The following is a 17860-nucleotide window of genomic DNA, read 5'->3' on the forward strand; positions in this document are numbered from 1 at the left end:
TTTTACTTATCAGAATTTTCCAACCTGTTACTATAGTTCAAATAGATTTTAATAGATTTACCAGTAACGGGACAATAGATTTAGAGAGTAATAAGGTTGAGTTTTTAATAGCAAGATAAAATTAACTTATCTGGGGAATAATTATGACGCTGTCGCATCTGAATGATTGTATTAGACAGTGACAGCAACAATTTTATTCGTTAGATATGAATTAAGTATCTGACTAATGAAAAATTAGCCCTTACTGATGTACTTAAATGTGTTGTCGTAGACTATAAAGGCACTCAGATCCAATACATATGGCCCCGCAATGTACGAAAGTACTTACTTACTTATCATAGATACATAGCTTTACAGCATACGTAAAATGACTTACCCTATACTTCTCGCGAGGCAGTCATTTGATTCACATTACGGTGTGTCGGTCACCGCCGCCGCCGCCGCCGCCGCCCGCAGTGGCCCGTATGACTCAGTGCTCTGTCAGGTCCATTCCTCATTTTGTACAATCACGCGTACCGGCACATAGAAGAGTAACTTAATATTTTTCCTCTATTGGCTTTGTAGGTGCTGTGTGAAGATGTTTTTTGATGGGTAGATAGAAGGTAGGTCTAGGTAGAAGCTTACTTAGGCACTTAGTTAGGTACTTACGTATCTACCTTTTTTGAGATTATGGTAGTTACGATGGCAGGTATATTTATTTGGAAATTGCTAATTGAGGTAGGACTTATAGATTTGTATTGTATGTAGGTAATTGCAAAACAATTAATAAATTCTAGGACTTTAGAAGAGCTTATACTAGCCTACTGCTGGACGTAGGCCTCTCGCCAAATCTGCTTCATTTACCATGGTAAAGTTTTTTTTTTCGATTTTCCCCCGAACAGTGATTGTTTCTACGAAGCTACGGAACCGATTAGTAACCGTCTTAGTTAGTCTGTCGCTGAATCAGCAGTTCACTAGAAGCGGCGCACACGCGTCCCTCGCCTCATTCATCACCGGTGATGGATTGCAACTGTCAAAACCGCAATGGCGGCGACTGTCCGCCATCTTGAAATCCCGACGAATGCTAAGCCAATATTAATACGCATTATTGATGAGCCCGCCGACTTCACGGTTACATATTAGACGTGTAATTTATTAAAATTATTAAACATTATGGCCGTTTTTAGAGCGGGGTAAATAAACGATTACACCTCGTTAGTGTATGAAGTAGGAATGATGGGCGATCAATCTTTAATTGAAACGGCTGCGATTCATCTGTTTGACGGATGGAGGTGAGATCTGCAGTTTGTCTCTATCAAAACCTTTATAAATGTTACTATAGCAGGTATTATTATTATTCAGTTTCATATCAATCCAAATGGCAGACCTTTATTAATCAGGGCTTTTGAATTTGAACGTATTAATTTAAAAAAAGGATTTTTGTTCGACAGATTTATTATCAACTAAAATAAGCAGTAGGTAAATATAATAATGTGAATCTAAACATGAAATTTGACACAGTCGATGTATAATAAATATAACTGGAAGTATTTACTGATCTAATACACATAGAGAAGAATCATTTTCGATTTTTTTACTCCGTAAACTACATCAACAACTAAACTATATCCGTATTTTGACTGAACTTCCCATATATTAGCTATAAATAATTGTAAATAGTAGTATGTACCTACATTACATACCCTCGTATTAATAGAACTAACTGACACTGACCAAGAGGCTCGCAAGGCGTCGATGTGTACCTACAGCAATTTAAACTTTTTGACTCACACAAAGAGTCGAAAAGTGTGTTTCTGACCGATTTTTGAAGCTTTTAAATCAAATCCTTTGTTAGTTTTATGAATACGGGGATATTATATAAATATACTGCAAAGTACACATCATACAATATTAACTTGTGTTTATTTACATAGAACTTGGTAGTCAAACATTATAAATTGCACTAATAATTATATTATACTAGACGCTATGATTACAGCAGTAACTATTTTATTTCTATAAAACTCCTGATATTTGTATAAGTATTGCATTAAATGGGTATTTCATCATTCAAACTCTAAATGAATATTTTTCAATATGAAAAGTAAGAATTAAATTAAAAGAAGTAAGGAACAAGGGCAGTACGAATAGCTTAATAAAGATCTTGAGATCACAGATCTTTGAAATCAGTCCGACAAAATACCCAACATTATGTATTAAATTTGGAAGATTTTACTTTGTTCATGGTTCGGACTATATATAATTTATTTCATTCTAACAAAGACTGATCTGTTATCCGTCTGTATTTGATTCTGCAATACAGAAACAGGGAATAAACACATAATTTTGACTACATATCAAATCTTTATAAATATTCCATACTTATATAAATTCACCAACTACCCTCAGTAAACATACAACTAACTATAAATTAAATCAAATCCTGATCATCACAACTCGTCCTCATCACCGATAACAAATTAAACACTACAAAAATGGTAATATCATTACATATTTACAAATTAAAAGACTTTACCTAGACTGTAAGTATACATTATCACATCAACATTTCTGGTCATTACTCATCAATCTCATCATGCAATAAATAAATTATGTGCACGTCAATGAAAGTGCCCCCTCGCAGCAACCAACCATATTTTTCAGCATGATGAACCTGTAAACATAATTAGACTTTATGTACTTCACCCTGAAAATATTAACTTGCAGACGTTACGTAACTCGGCAATTTGGGGGTTTCTGGGTATCTCGTATACGTGTGGACCGAGAAGCGGTGCTGACGTGTTAATGGGGAGCCGGTCTTAAAAGTTTGAGGCTGTATATCTCCGAAACGGGTGGACCGATTGGCATGTGGGTTTCATTGATAGAAAGATAATTTAATAGAGTTATTCCTATCCATGTTTCAAAAGTTACTCACACCTTTTTAATTCCACAATTTTCTCGTAGTCTCCTTACTTTAGCTGAGCTCGAAGACGATTATAAGTTTGACGCTTAATATCTCCGAAACAGGTGGACCGATTGGCATGTGGGTTTTATTGTTAGAAAGGCAATTTCATCGAGAGTATGCTCATCCAAGTTCCATGTCAATCCGCCCAACCGTTTAAAAGTTATCTATACCTTTTCAATTACATCTTTTTTGTCGTCCATTTACCTTAGCTGAGTTCGAAGCCGGCGCCGGCCTGCACGGCGTAGAGCAGGCGCTCGGCCAGCGCCGCCTCGGACTGGAAGTCGGGCAGCTTCAGCAGGTTCATGCACGTGGACGAGGTGGGCAGCCGGTCGGACGGACCCAAGGAGTGTTACAAGTTTGGCGCTGAATATCTCCGAAACGGGTGGACCGATTGGCATGCGGGTTTCATTGTTGATAGAAAGGTAATTTCATCGAGTGTTTACCCATCCATATTTCATGGATATCCGCCAAGCCGTTCCAAAGTTACCTATACCTTTTCAATTACATCTTTTTGTCGTCCATCCTACCTTAGCTGAGTTCGAAGCCGGCGCCGGCCTGCACGGCGTACAGCAGGCGCTCGGCCAGCGCCGCCTCGGACTGGAAGTCGGGCAGCTTCAGCAGGTTCATGCACGTGGACGAGGTGGGCAGCCGGTCGGACGGACCCGCGTTCTGTATGCAGAATGGCGGTTGGAGGTCCTGTGGGGGTTAGAGGTTGGGTAAGTGAATATGGCGAATAGGAAGACTTGACGGGATGAGCGGAAATAACACCGTATTCTACGACGATTCGACGTATTGTCACGATAAAATCACAGGGACAGTGTATAGAAACACATCATAATTTTCATGAAAATCGCTACCATTTTCTCGGTCGTGGATGCTCTAATGAATAAAGGCCTCAATTCTGTATAGTTTAAATACCAATAGACCTTTGTTAAATACATACTCCAAGCTTGTGTGTTCTGACAGATACCTAGAGCTAGGCCCTCATTTTCGTTCCTCATTGGTTTCTATGATTCTCCACGAATATCCGGTACATTAAACCCAAGTAAATAGTAGCTCGGTCGTACCTTGAACCCAAGTAGCGGCGGGCGGGAGCAACTAGTGACGAACTTGAGCAGCTGCCGGCGCTGGTCGTCCGTGAAGCTCTCCACCACCTTCCAGAACGCCTTCACCGTCGGGTGCTCGTCCGAGAAACCACCTGCGAAGTGAGGGAACGTCAGCTTGTGTCACAGACTATGAAGAAGAGTTCCGCACAGAATATTGTTTTTGTATTGAACCATAGATTTCCTAGAGGATTAAACCTTAAAAACATTACCCTCCTCCTTCGGCAGTCGGGTAAAAATAAAGACCCATATTAGTGAACCCGATGTGATATGACACGCATCCCTCTGATTTTTATTTGCGAATCTACATAGGCCATCCCTATAAGTTACCTATGTACATAGTATGTATGACTCTTATACTAGCAACGGCGTTTCAAATACTAACAACAGATAGCGGTGATACACATAATATACAAGAACTATTAGGTTGCGGTCCGCCAAGCTATATTCACCCAGTTTAGATGATCCTTCCTATTCAAAGAATAATCATATCGGTGATTCCGACATATGACCTCATAACCTTCACATGTTTCTCTGGGCATCTAAATAAGTGACCGTATCGACGTATGGGACGTTACCTGTGTACATAGTGTGCGCGCGCAGGTCGTTTATATCGACTGCGGTCTCCGCGCCGGCGATGAGCAGCTGCAGCTCGCGGCACGAAAACATGCGCAGCCAATCAGCGGACACCACGGATGTCAGACCGCGCTTGAACGCGTGGCATTGCGCGCGGATCGCTCTGTGGGTGAAATGTTTGATTTAGAATAGGGGTAAATGAAAGATGGGATGTCCTCCGGCCTACTGGACCTATGGTCTTGGAGAAGTAGTCGGTAGCGTCTGGATGAGGACAGATTACCTCAGCTTGAGAGAGGACTATGTCAAGCAGTGGACAAACGGGTTGGTAACCAAGCCAACAGGGGCTCATCTATGTTTGTTGATCACGTGATTAATAATCGGAATACGATAGGTATTATTTTCATGAATTTCAATCCCTAAGTTAGTTGTAGTGGTAACAGACTTACCTATTCAATTTGTAATCAGCAACTAAGTGTATGTATTCTATTCTGTTTTCAGCCGTCACGGGGATGTTAGCTCCACCCGGTTTCAATTCGTCTATCTGCAAACAAAAAAGAGCAAACGTTATACAGGGTGTTGCAAAAAGGGTAATACTAATATAATTTAACATAGAAACTTCGAGGACAGAGGCGAAGATCTAAGCTTTCTCAAAGGTCATATACTTGCGAGGGGCATTGACAACTGCCACCAACAAGCCGAATACTTGGTCACCGGATCTGAACGCCTACAGGAGAGGATGACCGCTGGGGCTGTCGCCGCTTCAGAACAACAGAACATGGAAAGGAGGATGCACAATTTAACATCGCAAGGGCGTGTCCAAGGGTTCCTCCAGGCTTTTAAAGCAGCTGCCTCAAGCCTTATAGGAAAACCACAGAGGACACCCGAGAGGCGCCAAATCTCCAGAGAACCTAAAACTGGAAAAAGGCTTGCCCAGAGGAAAATTACTCGAGCGGATATGGGCCAGGTGGTCCCACCGAAGCTGAAAACAGCTACCACCTCAAACGACCATCTAGAGAATGCCGCCATCGAATTTATGGCAATTACAACCGCCACAAAGCAGGTAAATCTCTTGTCCTGCAAAACGATCATGCAGACCTACAGGCAAGAGAACGAAAGCCGGCTAAAAGTTTTACTCGAGGAGGCCGAAGCCTGCATATACGATAACAGTAGTTGCCAAGTCCTCAGAGGCAAAATGACTGGAGTGTATATGGCGGCTTATAGCGAGGAATGCGGATTCGTGCCCTGGGAACGCAACATCCCGAAACTCACTCTCCCACACAACAACCAAATGGTGGTCGTAGCTCAGTGTACCAGGATTATGCTAGAGGACAAAATCCTAGCAAAAGCGGAAACCATTAACGCTACCTGGAATAGCTGGACGATGCCCACCATCGCTTGGGTGAACGGGGTACCTGGATGTGGGAAGACAACCTGGGTGGTAAATAACTTCGATGTGAGCAAAGACACCATTATCACCACGACAACTGAGGCGGCCGTCGATATACGAAACAGGCTAGCGCATAGGATCGGGGACATGGTTAGAACTAGGGTACGTACGATGGCATCAGTCCTAGTAAACGGCTTTAGAGAACATGTCGGATGCCAACGCCTGATAATTGACGAGGCCCTGATGAACCATTTCGGGGCAATCGTAATTGCCGCCCGCCTGTCCCGTGCCAGTGATATTGCTCTAATCGGAGACATCAACCAGCTACCGTACATAGACAGAGAGAACCTATTCGAACTAAGGTACAGTCGCCAAACACTGGTAGTAAACATCACCCAGGAGCTGTTGTGCTCATACAGAAACCCCATGGATGTTGCATACGCCCTAAGAGAAGTATACTCAGGCATATACGCAGCCACAACGCGTATCCAATCCCTGCAGCTGAAAAGGTTTACAGACGCAGCAATTCCAAAATCCCAAACCAACACTCTATTCCTGACGCATACACAGGAAGAAAAAGAGACCCTGACCAGCCAAGGGTTTGGAGAAGGAACGGGATCACGCGTCTTAACCATACACGAAGCACAGGGATTGACGTACGAATCCGTCATTATCATAAAAACAAAAGATAAAATAAAGTTGCACGATAGCATACCTCACGCAGTAGTGGCGCTGTCGAGGCACACCTCCGCCTGCACCTACTATGCGGATGACACCGAGGACGCTATCGGCAACCTCGCTAGAACGGCAATAACAGCACCGAAGAAACGGATCCTCGAGTACAACCTAAAGATGGCAATAAAAAATCGGGACAAAGAGGTCGTTGCCCAGCAATCAAGGCTTTTGGCAACGCAAAATGGAGCGGAATAGGAGAATTTTGATTTTAATTTTATATTGACGGCCAAACCGTATTGCATGTATTTTATAGTTTTGTTATGTATAGTATATAGCATGTATTGTATAGTTTTGATATGTAGGTATTGTATAGTATATCATGAATTAATATTATCTGTATAAGAACTAACCAATAAAATTAAGATAGTTTTAAGAACACTGTCACACATTAACACCAGGCAAAACAACAGCGATGACAAAAGGAGTGTGTGGCCACGGACAGGCGTCTGTTAAGTTCTCTGAAGACAGCTGACACTGGCCCTACCCTTCAAATGTTTGTTGCCATTATAATTGTAAGTGTGACTGTGTGAAACAAAGGAAAAAAAAAAAAAAAAAAAAAAAAAAAACAAGAAATGCACAACTGGGGGTTTTTAGTCGGTTAAAGGCCGACACTACCTGGGTCCCCTTCCCAGGTGTCTGTGTAGATTTTCCTCCAGGAGTGCAAAAAAAAAAAAAATTTTTTTTTATTAATAATATATAGGTATATATATATAAAAGATAAAATATATATATTATAAGATTTATAAGCTTCCACATTGAGTAGTGAGTAGTTAAAAGATGAAGACAAAAAACAACCAAACTCTCACAATATATTGATCTCTCAAAAAGGCACGGACATAAAGTCTGTGGAGTGATAATAAAATCTTTAAAAAAAAAAAAAAAAAAAAAACATAGAAACTTTGTTGGTCACGTGACTTTTTAGCATGTAATTAATTATTTTAGCGAATTTTGAAATTCTGATTTCAATTTCGTGCTAAGATATAACATGCTTGCATTTGCATTTGCAATGCCCTGTATATTTGTAAAATCAAATTGTTTTCATTGGTTGAGCACATGAATTTTAGTTTTTGTCACTGACACTCTGTGAAGAAGAAACCCTAAAGGCAATCAAATAAATTTGAGAACGTCAGAATTAGAATCCACCATCTCTCGACGACCGTCAACTGTTAACCCCTCACCCGCTGCTCGCCCAGCTAGTCGCTGACTATAGTCAGCTATAGTGTTATAGCTATAGTCTCTATAGAGACAAGCGTCTGTTCCACAGGAACATTATACATGCGATGAATATGAGGAAGGGAGTGTCCCACGCTCTATATAGGTATGCTGCACATAGTCGTGCTCGGGTGTCCCACACCACTATAACATATGTTGCACATAGTCGTGCTCGGGTGCCTCACCCGCTGCTCGCCGAGCTCGTCGCTGACGATGGTGAAGTCGAGGCCGAGGTCGGGCACGTCGTCGCGGCGGTGCGTCTTCAGCAGCAGCAGGCCGCGGTACAGGCCCGGGTCCAGCGACGCCAGCGCGTGCACGTCGGCAGCACAGCTTGACAAGCTAGAGACAAGCGTCTGTCCCACAAGGGGGTGTCCCACGCTCTATGTAGGTATGCGAAGCATATGAGTGCGGGGGTGTCCCACGCTCTATGTAGGTATGCTGCACATAGTCGTGCTCGGGTGTCCCACACCACTATAACATATGTTGCACATAGTCGTGCTCGGGTGTCTCACCCGCTGCTCGCCCAGCTCGTCGCTGACGATGGTGAAGTCGAGGCCGAGGTCGGGCACGTCGTCGCGGCGGTGCGTCTTCAGCAGCAGCAGGCCGCGGTACAGGCCCGGGTCCAGCGACGCCAGCGCGTGCACGTCGGCAGCACAGCTTGACAAGCTAGAGACAAGCGTCTGTCCCACAAGGGGGTGTCCCACGCTCTATGTAGGTATGCGAAGCATATGAGTGCGGGGGTGTCCCACGCTCTATGTAGGTATGCTGCACATAGTCGTGCTCGGGTGTCCCACACCACTATAACATATGTTGCACATAGTCGTGCTCGGGTGTCTCACCCGCTGCTCGCCCAGCTCGTCGCTGACGATGGTGAAGTCGAGGCCGAGGTCGGGCACGTCGTCGCGGCGGTGCGTCTTCAGCAGCAGCAGGCCGCGGTACAGGCCCGGGTCCAGCGACGCCAGCGCGTGCACGTCGGCAGCACAGCTTGACAAGCTAGAGACAAGCGTCTGTCCCACAAGGGGGTGTCCCACGCTCTATGTAGGTATGCGAAGCATATGAGTGCGGGGGTGTCCCACGCTCTATGTAGGTATGCTGCACATAGTCGTGCTCGGGTGTCCCACACCACTATAACATATGTTGCACATAGTCGTGCTCGGGTGTCTCACCCGCTGCTCGCCCAGCTCGTCGCTGACGATGGTGAAGTCGAGGCCGAGGTCGGGCACGTCGTCGCGGCGGTGCGTCTTCAGCAGCAGCAGGCCGCGGTACAGGCCCGGGTCCAGCGACGCCAGCGCGTGCACGTCGGGCTCGCGCCGGCAACACAGCTTGGCCAGGAAGAATTCTGCCAGAGGAAGCTCCACGAGAAGGTTTTCGTAGATCGCCTGTGTGGTGAATAAGGGGCGTTAGGATTTTTTATTAGTCCGCTATACAAGCTAAACCTTTTTGCATTTAGAAAGCCTCAGAATTTGTATTTATAGAATATGTATAGATAGCTGGCACGGGGCATAATAAACGATAAATATTTCGAGTCGCGGTAGCTCAAATCACTCGGATTCGAGAGCGGGCGCAAAGCAAAACTCTGTTAATTTGTGATTGTTTTTATATTTTGTTAATAAGTGCTGAGCATATCTGTAATTGGTACATGTTACAGAAAAGTACCCATCTAACCTAATAAATATAATAAGTATTATAACATGTACTGTTGATGTGCCATATTAAATAAATAAATAAACCTAAAGCCATCATGTTACTATTTTGGCATCAAATAAATATCAATGAGTGACGATGTGAATATAGCCAGGCACCATAGGTATCAATAGCACCACCTACCTTGCCCAACATCCGTCCGACGAAGAAGTAATGCATTGGGAAGTCATCATACAGGAGGTGGACCCCGGGGTTGGGGTATAACATGTTGTCTCGCGTTAGCCGGAACAAACCGCGATTCGGGTCGAAGGCAGACCTGGAAATTTAAGTTTTTATTTATTATGGAATTTATGGTTATACTTTTTTCTAGAAGGTTCATGTCTGAGCTGGAACAATGGGGCTCAGGAAATTATTATTAATATTAATTATTTCACACTTTGGCATTATAATCTGCTCCCGCAGCAGATAGCTGGTCAAAGATATTGGGCACCATGGTCCAAATTCGGCTAGAAGGACATTAGTATAAATAAACGGTTTTGTGCATTTTGTTGCAGTATGGATTACCTATCTTTTAGAGTATAATTCCACCTGTTTAAACTGTGAACTACAACATGGTAGTAACTATGAAGTAGTACTAACTTGAGTAGCTCGGACAGGAACTCCCGGAACAGTCCTCCGCCGTCCACGCCCGCCTCGTCGGCACCCGCTTGGTTCACTAGCTGCACGCGTAGCTTCAACTTCATGTTGGGTTCTGGAACAACATTGTAGTAAAAATATTATTAAGAACTAGCTGTTCCGACGAGCTTAGCGTCACATTAAAAAAGTTTTTCGGTGGGAAATCATAATAATCTGCCAAAATACTGCAAACTAAATTTTATGAAAATCCATTCAGTAGTCATACGTGAAAGAGTGACCCACATCCATTCATTCTTACATTCTTACAAACTTACGCGGCTCATAATATTAGTAGGATTAAAATTTACACCAATTTCCAAAAGTCGTAGAGCAAAAATTCTTTAGGATGACTCTCTGTGATACCTTCTTTCGGTTTACTCTACTTTTGCTACACCCCTACATCAGTCTCTTACCATTATCTGGGCTGAGTTTGTCGAAGGCGTCTTCATAGAGATGGGAGCGGCGCACGCTGATGTTGATCATGGGACCCTCGTTGAAGTTGCTCATCTCATACCACGACTCTTGCTTTTCCCTGCAAATTATAGTTTCATTAAGTAAAGTTTTAAATGGCTAAACTGTTGCAAATTTAGGGGTTGGTAAATACAGATCTTTCAACCAAGTACAATCTCAGTTATCAATATTTGTAACAAGTTTTGTTAGCTAGCTTTTGTATACCTATAGATAATGGTTTACTATTTGTGTTTTTAACGCCTTTATCTAAATTACCTGTTCAAAAGTCCCTGTAGAATTTGAACTCGTGTTGCGAATGGCACGACAAAAGGTATCTCCCGTAATATTGTGACTGTCCGGAGCTCCTTCACTGTTAGCGGTGGGCCGTCTTCTATAACAAATTAGTTATTTAAAATTATTAGTTGGTTTTGGTTCATAAATGAATCATGGTGTCTAGGTTAGGAGGGTCAATATAACTTTGCGAAAAACAAAGTTCCAGAGTGTTGCTGTGCTAATCACTACTTTAGCCCTCTAGTTTCCTGGCAAGCTTGTCTCTATTTTCTACTACCTTGTAGCTAGTAGTGAGACATCATCCATGATCCTTAGCGTTCCCTATGACATTTAAAAATAACAGCGAACACTGGCCTTATACTATAGGGAGATGGATAGATAATATTGTTTATGGGACACAAACAGGAAATGCACAGAGAACAAGGTACAGTTAACGGCCTTATTGCTCAGTTTTTTTTTTAATTATTACTGTTTTTTCTTATTTTCTTCCATATTGCATATGAACAAATTGTTATCATTACAATCACACATACCCAACTGCGAGCTCCTATACTGATCCTGCCGCAACAGCCGTGGATTAGGCCGGGCGTGCGTGCCGGCCAGTATCAGCACAGCTTGCGGCCCGTCGGGGACCGCCCCGGGGACCGTCCACGCCGCCCCCGCGCCCCCGCAGCCCCCGCAGTTCGCGGGGGAACCTCGCTGCGAGCAGAATTGGAGACGGGAGTCGCGCACGTAGAGGGCTCGGAGGAGGTGGGTGCAGACCTGGTGGAATAAAAGGTTATGATTTTATATGTGTTCGAATTTATTTACATTTATGCCTGCATTGTAAACTCGTGTGTAAATGGTGTCAATAAATTAAGATTTGATTTGCTCAATGTACAGGCGTAATTTTACCAATGCTTAAGCACTCTTCAGGATGACTTTCACTTGGAAATGCAGTGAGGCCGGGTGGTGTGTCAAACAATGCGGCAGCACTCTGATTTTTTTCTTTTAAACGAATTAATTATACATTCAATATGGCGGCTATTTTGCCCTAGACCACGTCAGTTTTGCGTTGGTAACTACAGTCACCTTGAAGAGGTGCGGCCAGGCGGGCTTCTTGTTGGGCTGCGCGTGAGTCGCGCGCGAGTCGCTGGCGCCGCGCTCGGGACACGCCAGCTCCACCAGCCGCAGGCACACCTGCCGCAGCGTGCGACAGAGACCGCCGAGCGTCGAGAGGGAGAACGAGTGCTTTTGTTCTACGCCTTTTCAAATGTTATGTACCACAAACTAACTTTTATTGGTCACGTGATTTTTAATACCACTTATGCAACGTCCTATAAGTGCGCACGTAACTTGACCAATATAGTGACGCTTTTTATATCCACTATAAGGTTGTCTGGTAGAGATTGCTATATGCAATAAGGTCGCATTTTTATACTGTTTTTATATTTAAGTTTTATTTTGTACTGTTTCTGTTTTTGGTGCAAATAAAGAGGATTATAATTGTATAATTGTAGAAGGTACCGAGGTAAGACCAGGGTAAAATGTGACCAAAGTTCGCGACGCCATTAGTATAATTGAACGCAATTCGTCGTATTGCGGCAAGAATGCTCTATCTCTCATCTATCATCTCTATCATTAGTCCAATAAACGTCAAAAGCGTAGGTTGCCGCCATTTTGTTCAAGCTACGTAGTCACTACAGTCACCTTGAAGAGGTGCGGCCAGGCAGGCTTCTTGTTGGGCTGCGCGTGAGTCGCGCGCGAGTCGCTGGCGCCGCGCTCGGGACACGCCAGCTCCACCAGCCCCAGGCACACCTGCCGCAGCGTGCGACAGAGACCGCCGAGCGCCGAGAGAGAGAAGGCGTGCGTCGCGCTCGGTGATTGGGGCACTGTGGGTAGGCATTTGTTTTTTAATGACTTGGGAAAGCTGTGAAGTTAATTGTTATTAGGAAACGTATTTACATTCATAATTGGTATCTATCTTTCTAGATTTCAGTTGATTGCAACTAAATCGCAAAAATACGCTAAACTATAACAAATATCCTGAACTCACCGCTCATCTTCTCATCCCCTTCAAAGTCCGTATCCCGCACAAACTCAGTATCGTGCAGCGTACCAATCAGCAGCGAGAACAGAGCACAGAACACCGCCAGTGGCGCCAGCAGTCTGTGCACCCCGATCACAGAGTAGTCACTGCCCATGCCCCGGGAGAGGGCTGAGAGCAGCGGCGTGGCCGTTCCTCCGAATGATGACTCGTGACTCATGTTGCTGAGGAACCGCCATAGGCCGCGCAGGAAGACCGGCTTGAAGGCTAGCGTGTACAGGAGCCTGTAATCATTTTGGTAGTGTTATTGTGTTAGTGAGACAAAAATCTGCATAATGCCATCTGCCTAAAAAATATTATTCATAATTATGGTTATCAGAAAAGAAGTTGGAGTCTGTAGGTAAATTGAAACGTTATCAGTAGAGCGATCATCATTAAAGGCGACTGTCCATAGCAAACAAAAATATATTTAGGTATTTACCTATACTTATGCAGCGCAAACCGGTGACTCAATAGCAGATTATGGCAGATCTCCGACATGGAATCCAGAAATTCATCGCTCAAGTCCGTATCAGTGATCTGCGAGCACGCACTCATTATACAGCGCTCAGGCTCATTCAACATCTCTATACTGCGCGTCAGCAGCATCTGTTCCTTCAAAGATATCAGATCCGGTTCAGAATCGGTATCGCTATCATCATCATCCTTGTCCGCGGAAGTATCTTGGGTGTATAAAGAGTCTTCAAATTCGTAGTTGATCTGTTTGTTGCAGACGTTGACTGTCAATTTGACGACAACCTTCAGGTAGTCCAAAACGTACGGGTTGTTTGGAAGCTTCGTGCTGTTTAGGCTTCGGATTTCGTTTACTGGAAATAAATGAGACAGAAATTATAAATTATGAAAATTCACTCAGTAGTGGGAGAGTAGTTATCGGCTATATCTCTTTTACTTTAATGTTAAATTCATAATTTTACTGACTTTACTATTGCTCAACCCATAATAATTAAATCAGAAATTCACTTTAACAGTCGCTACAAAAATCATCGTCAGTTTTCACACTACTAAACATAACACTGTTTAAACAAGTCCCACTCACCAAACTGCTGCGGCTCAAGCGTCAACACCGAGTGGAGCAACCACGAGTCGTTAATCAGCCGCCTCTGCGCAAACTTCGTATCATCTTGCAGGCACTGCACCAGCGCTAGGAACGGGAACCGGTGGTTGGCGTCCTGCACTATGGAGGGGATCACGAACATCTCAACAGGCTCTGGGTACGCCGTGCAGAGGAATGAGGCGGTGAATTCCGTCATTACTGTGTCGCTGTTGGTGGAAATGATGGTATAGTTAATTTCTTGGGAACCAAAAATAAGAACCGATAACCACCAATCAAAGGTTGGCTGGTAGAAATTGCTTTTTAGCAATAAGTCCGCCTTTATGCGTAAATTATTAGCAATGTTTTTAAAATGCTTCTTTGTAAAAATTGTTTTTTTGTGTGCAATAAAGTGTATATAAATAAATATTATTTTTTACTAATATTATAAATGCGAAAGTAACTGTGTCTGTCTGTCTGTCTGTCTGTTACTCTTTCACGCCAAAACGACTGAACGGATTTGAATGAAATTTGGTATACATACGGTCTAGACCCTGGGAAAGAACATAGGCTACTTTTTATCCCGGAATTCCCACGGGAAAACTTTTTAAGGCGAAGCGAAGCGCGCGGGAACAGCTAGTTTTTTATAAATTTAAGAAATTTATACTACAACAGTCAATAATTAAACGGCAAAGTGCATGTAAAACGGTCCAACCCTTTCACAGATACGATGACAGTCATACATAGGTACAGTGCCACAAACTTATGTATCTGTTCCGGTGAGAGCTCACGTAAATGTCTAATATTTCTTCATTTTATAAAATTTTACGTTTGCCTGTAGTGTTAATTCGCGCGTGCAGTTTTAATAAACCCATCTAATCAATATTAATATATAATTCATTAGTAAATAATGAGATATGGATTAGTTTAGTTCGCTGTCACCGGAACAGATAAGTTTGTCGCACTATACTGTAATTGAGCAGTAATTTTTCAAAGGGACTCATTTCTATTATCAACAAAAAAACTATGAATGCCATTATCATTTTTATAGAATATTACTTTATTGAAAGAGATATGTATACCAAATTTCATTCAAATCCGTTCAGTAGTTTTGGCGTGAAAGAGTAACAGACAGACAGACACAGTTACTTTCGCATTTATTATATTAGTTAGGATGCAGTGGGGTTTGACTCCACTTAACGTAACACTTACTCATATCCCGGTATAGGCACTTTGCCCACGAGATGCACAGGCCTCATTATGAGCTCGAGCAGCGCGGCGCACAGCGGCGTGGGCGGGTTGGCGGACGGGCCCAGCAGCGGCGGCGTGCGCCGGCACATCAGGTTGCGGAGGTCGGAGAAGTAGCCTGCGAATTGGGGGATTTGTAATTTGTACTTGTTATACTGCTGACCCAAGATCGTAAAGAATGGCGGCGCTTCACTTCGGCCCTTTGCTCCCCAGCGGAGATTGGGAATAAGTAAGTAAAGTATACTGTTTAAGGTGGGGTGTGGCATAGTGTGTAGGTTTCTGTGGGACTGGGGCTGGTAGAATATGATGGGTGGGGGGTTGGCTGAGAGGGCAAACAACGGCGGCGTGCGCCGGCACATCAGGTTACGGATGGATTAGAGCTGTATTGTGTTTGGCATGTTTAAATGACATGGTTTGTGCATGTTAAATGTATGCCGAAGTTGTCGCTGATTATAGTTGTTTTGTTTTGTATGTGGGTTGGATGGAAGGGATGGACTGGTCTGCCTGTTGTAACAGTGGGTGGTAGTGTGGTGTGATGTGTGCATACAAAACTCTCACCTCTTTTGACAAGATAGTGTAATGTGTGCCCAATGGTGGTGCTGGCATCCTCAGGGCTGAGAGCCGTCTCCAGTGAGACTGTGGAGGTGAACACCTCAAACATCCGCAGTGGGACTGCTAATGGCAACTGTAAGAAAAATCAAACAAATATATTATGTTGTTGTTGTCATTGAGTCAAATAAATATTTCTTTCATTATACTGCTCTATGTATAGCTAGGGGTAGCCTACTTGATTAAACTGGAACTTGACTTTTCTCCTAAAGCCAATTGGGAATGTGCAATTGTGCATAGTTCTTAACTTTCTCACCTAATGGCCCTGATTGACTGATTGGTATCCCGGAATAAACAAAATCCATGTCTTACATCACTAGTTTCCCTGAGCAGCCGCAGATGCAAGGCCAGCAGCCTCCGTATCTGCACGGCGGACCCACCGCTGTGGAACACTCGCTTCCATCTCTTCAGCAACAACTGCGAAATGGATATCTGGAAAAAGTAGAAGTAATTGTTTTATTGTAGGTATTTATCATGGTGACTTGCTCAATTATAGTATTTTATTTGCAACACATAAGATTGCAACCATTATCCTAGAAAGAAAATAATGCAAATATATGAAATGAAATCGTTTATTTTTTCAATGTAGAATATTAGAATTACTTGTCAAAAGTCATAATCTACCACCATTTCACAAAGGCCCCATCATTAAGGAGGAAAAAAATGGTGAAAGAATGTGTACATTTAGAAATACTGATTGCTCTTTAATATTTGAAATATAATAAAAATAATACATACCAGTCTAGGAACATCTTGGCCATCATCATAAAAGTACAAAATCCTAGCCACTAAATTTGAAACAAAAACATCATCATCAGTGTCCTCTTGAGGAAATTCTGAATCAAATTTCTCACGTTCTATCTGTTTGTAATACTTCCTAGTCATGTAACTTCGGACATAAGCTTGAATTTTTATTGTACTATTTAATCTTCTTCGATGTTCCTGAAACCAATGCAATGTTGAAGTTCTGGGTATAATATTTCACTCACATACAAAAACACAATTTAGATTTCGAAAAACATAGAAAATTATTGAATAACTAACCTCTCTCTTTTGTCTTTGCTGTTGAGTTTGCAGGATCAGAGCATTTCTGTCAGTGCTTCTCTGAGCACTAGCCCCAGCCAGGTTCTGCTGTGGTTTTCGACGAAAGTCTCCCTCAAACGAATACATAACTGTAAACAAATACAATCAATAACAATTGAAAATTATATTTTGGTACTGGTTAAATTGTAAACAACAATCAGCTGAAAATATTTATCATACCAATGGATATTACGAATTTTCGTTTAACATCAATAATAAAATATTCTATTGTATTCCTGTATTACGAATGAATACAACAATTTTGCCTTACTTGTTAAACAAAGCACTGTTTTACTTGTAATTTACAAATACAAATAGTAAAAAATATTTTGCAAGCTAGAATCCAATCCATCACTCATTTTTTCATGTCATCGATTGAATCACAGATTAAAAAATTGTTATTCTGCTATAACTACCTAATCATCACAGAATATTTCCGCCTATAGCAAGGCCTCAGAATAATAAAGGCACCGACACATTAGCGGACGCGGCTTACTATGCTATGTCTTTGTCGTTCAGCTTTCAGCCCCCGTATTATGTAACTCCGAGTGGGGTTGGTTGGTACAAAATGTCTGACAACTTAGAGCATTATTAATTAATAACTTTTTACTGACTTATCTGATTTCACAAACGTTTATGTTGAATGTAAGGATATATTGGTAGGCTTCTTGCATATTTCTTTCACTAAGATTTTTGGTGTTTTCGGTTAATAAGTCTCTAAGTTGATACCAATTATCACCGGTTGCTAAACTCTCAAAAAGTTACAAAATAAGGGACGTCCAAGAGC

The 17860-nt window shown here is 42.6% G+C and overlaps 1 protein-coding gene across 1 annotated transcript; it reads right to left on the reverse strand.

Moving 5' to 3' along the window:
- Positions 1-1416: 1416 nt before the first annotated feature.
- Positions 1417-17452, reverse strand: LOC105397526 (ubiquitin-protein ligase E3C). Its single transcript, XM_048632956.1, has 21 exons — positions 17254-17452; positions 17035-17162; positions 16729-16932; positions 16303-16422; positions 15940-16066; positions 15346-15499; positions 14140-14363; positions 13525-13909; positions 13053-13327; positions 12707-12888; positions 11551-11779; positions 11003-11117; positions 10690-10808; positions 10241-10352; positions 9785-9917; positions 9124-9336; positions 5070-5164; positions 4626-4786; positions 4012-4142; positions 3472-3640; positions 1417-2653 (listed from the first exon to the last, which is right to left on the reverse strand). Exons 2-20 carry the CDS (start codon positions 17158-17160, stop codon positions 3473-3475), a joined length of 3273 nt encoding a protein of 1090 aa, XP_048488913.1. The 5' UTR covers positions 17161-17162; positions 17254-17452; the 3' UTR covers positions 1417-2653; position 3472.
- Between the last annotated feature and the right edge of the window lie 408 nt (positions 17453-17860).

The sequence above is a fragment of the Plutella xylostella genome, chromosome 5, assembly GCF_932276165.1.
Source record: "Plutella xylostella chromosome 5, ilPluXylo3.1, whole genome shotgun sequence".
NCBI lineage: Eukaryota > Metazoa > Arthropoda > Insecta > Lepidoptera > Plutellidae > Plutella > Plutella xylostella.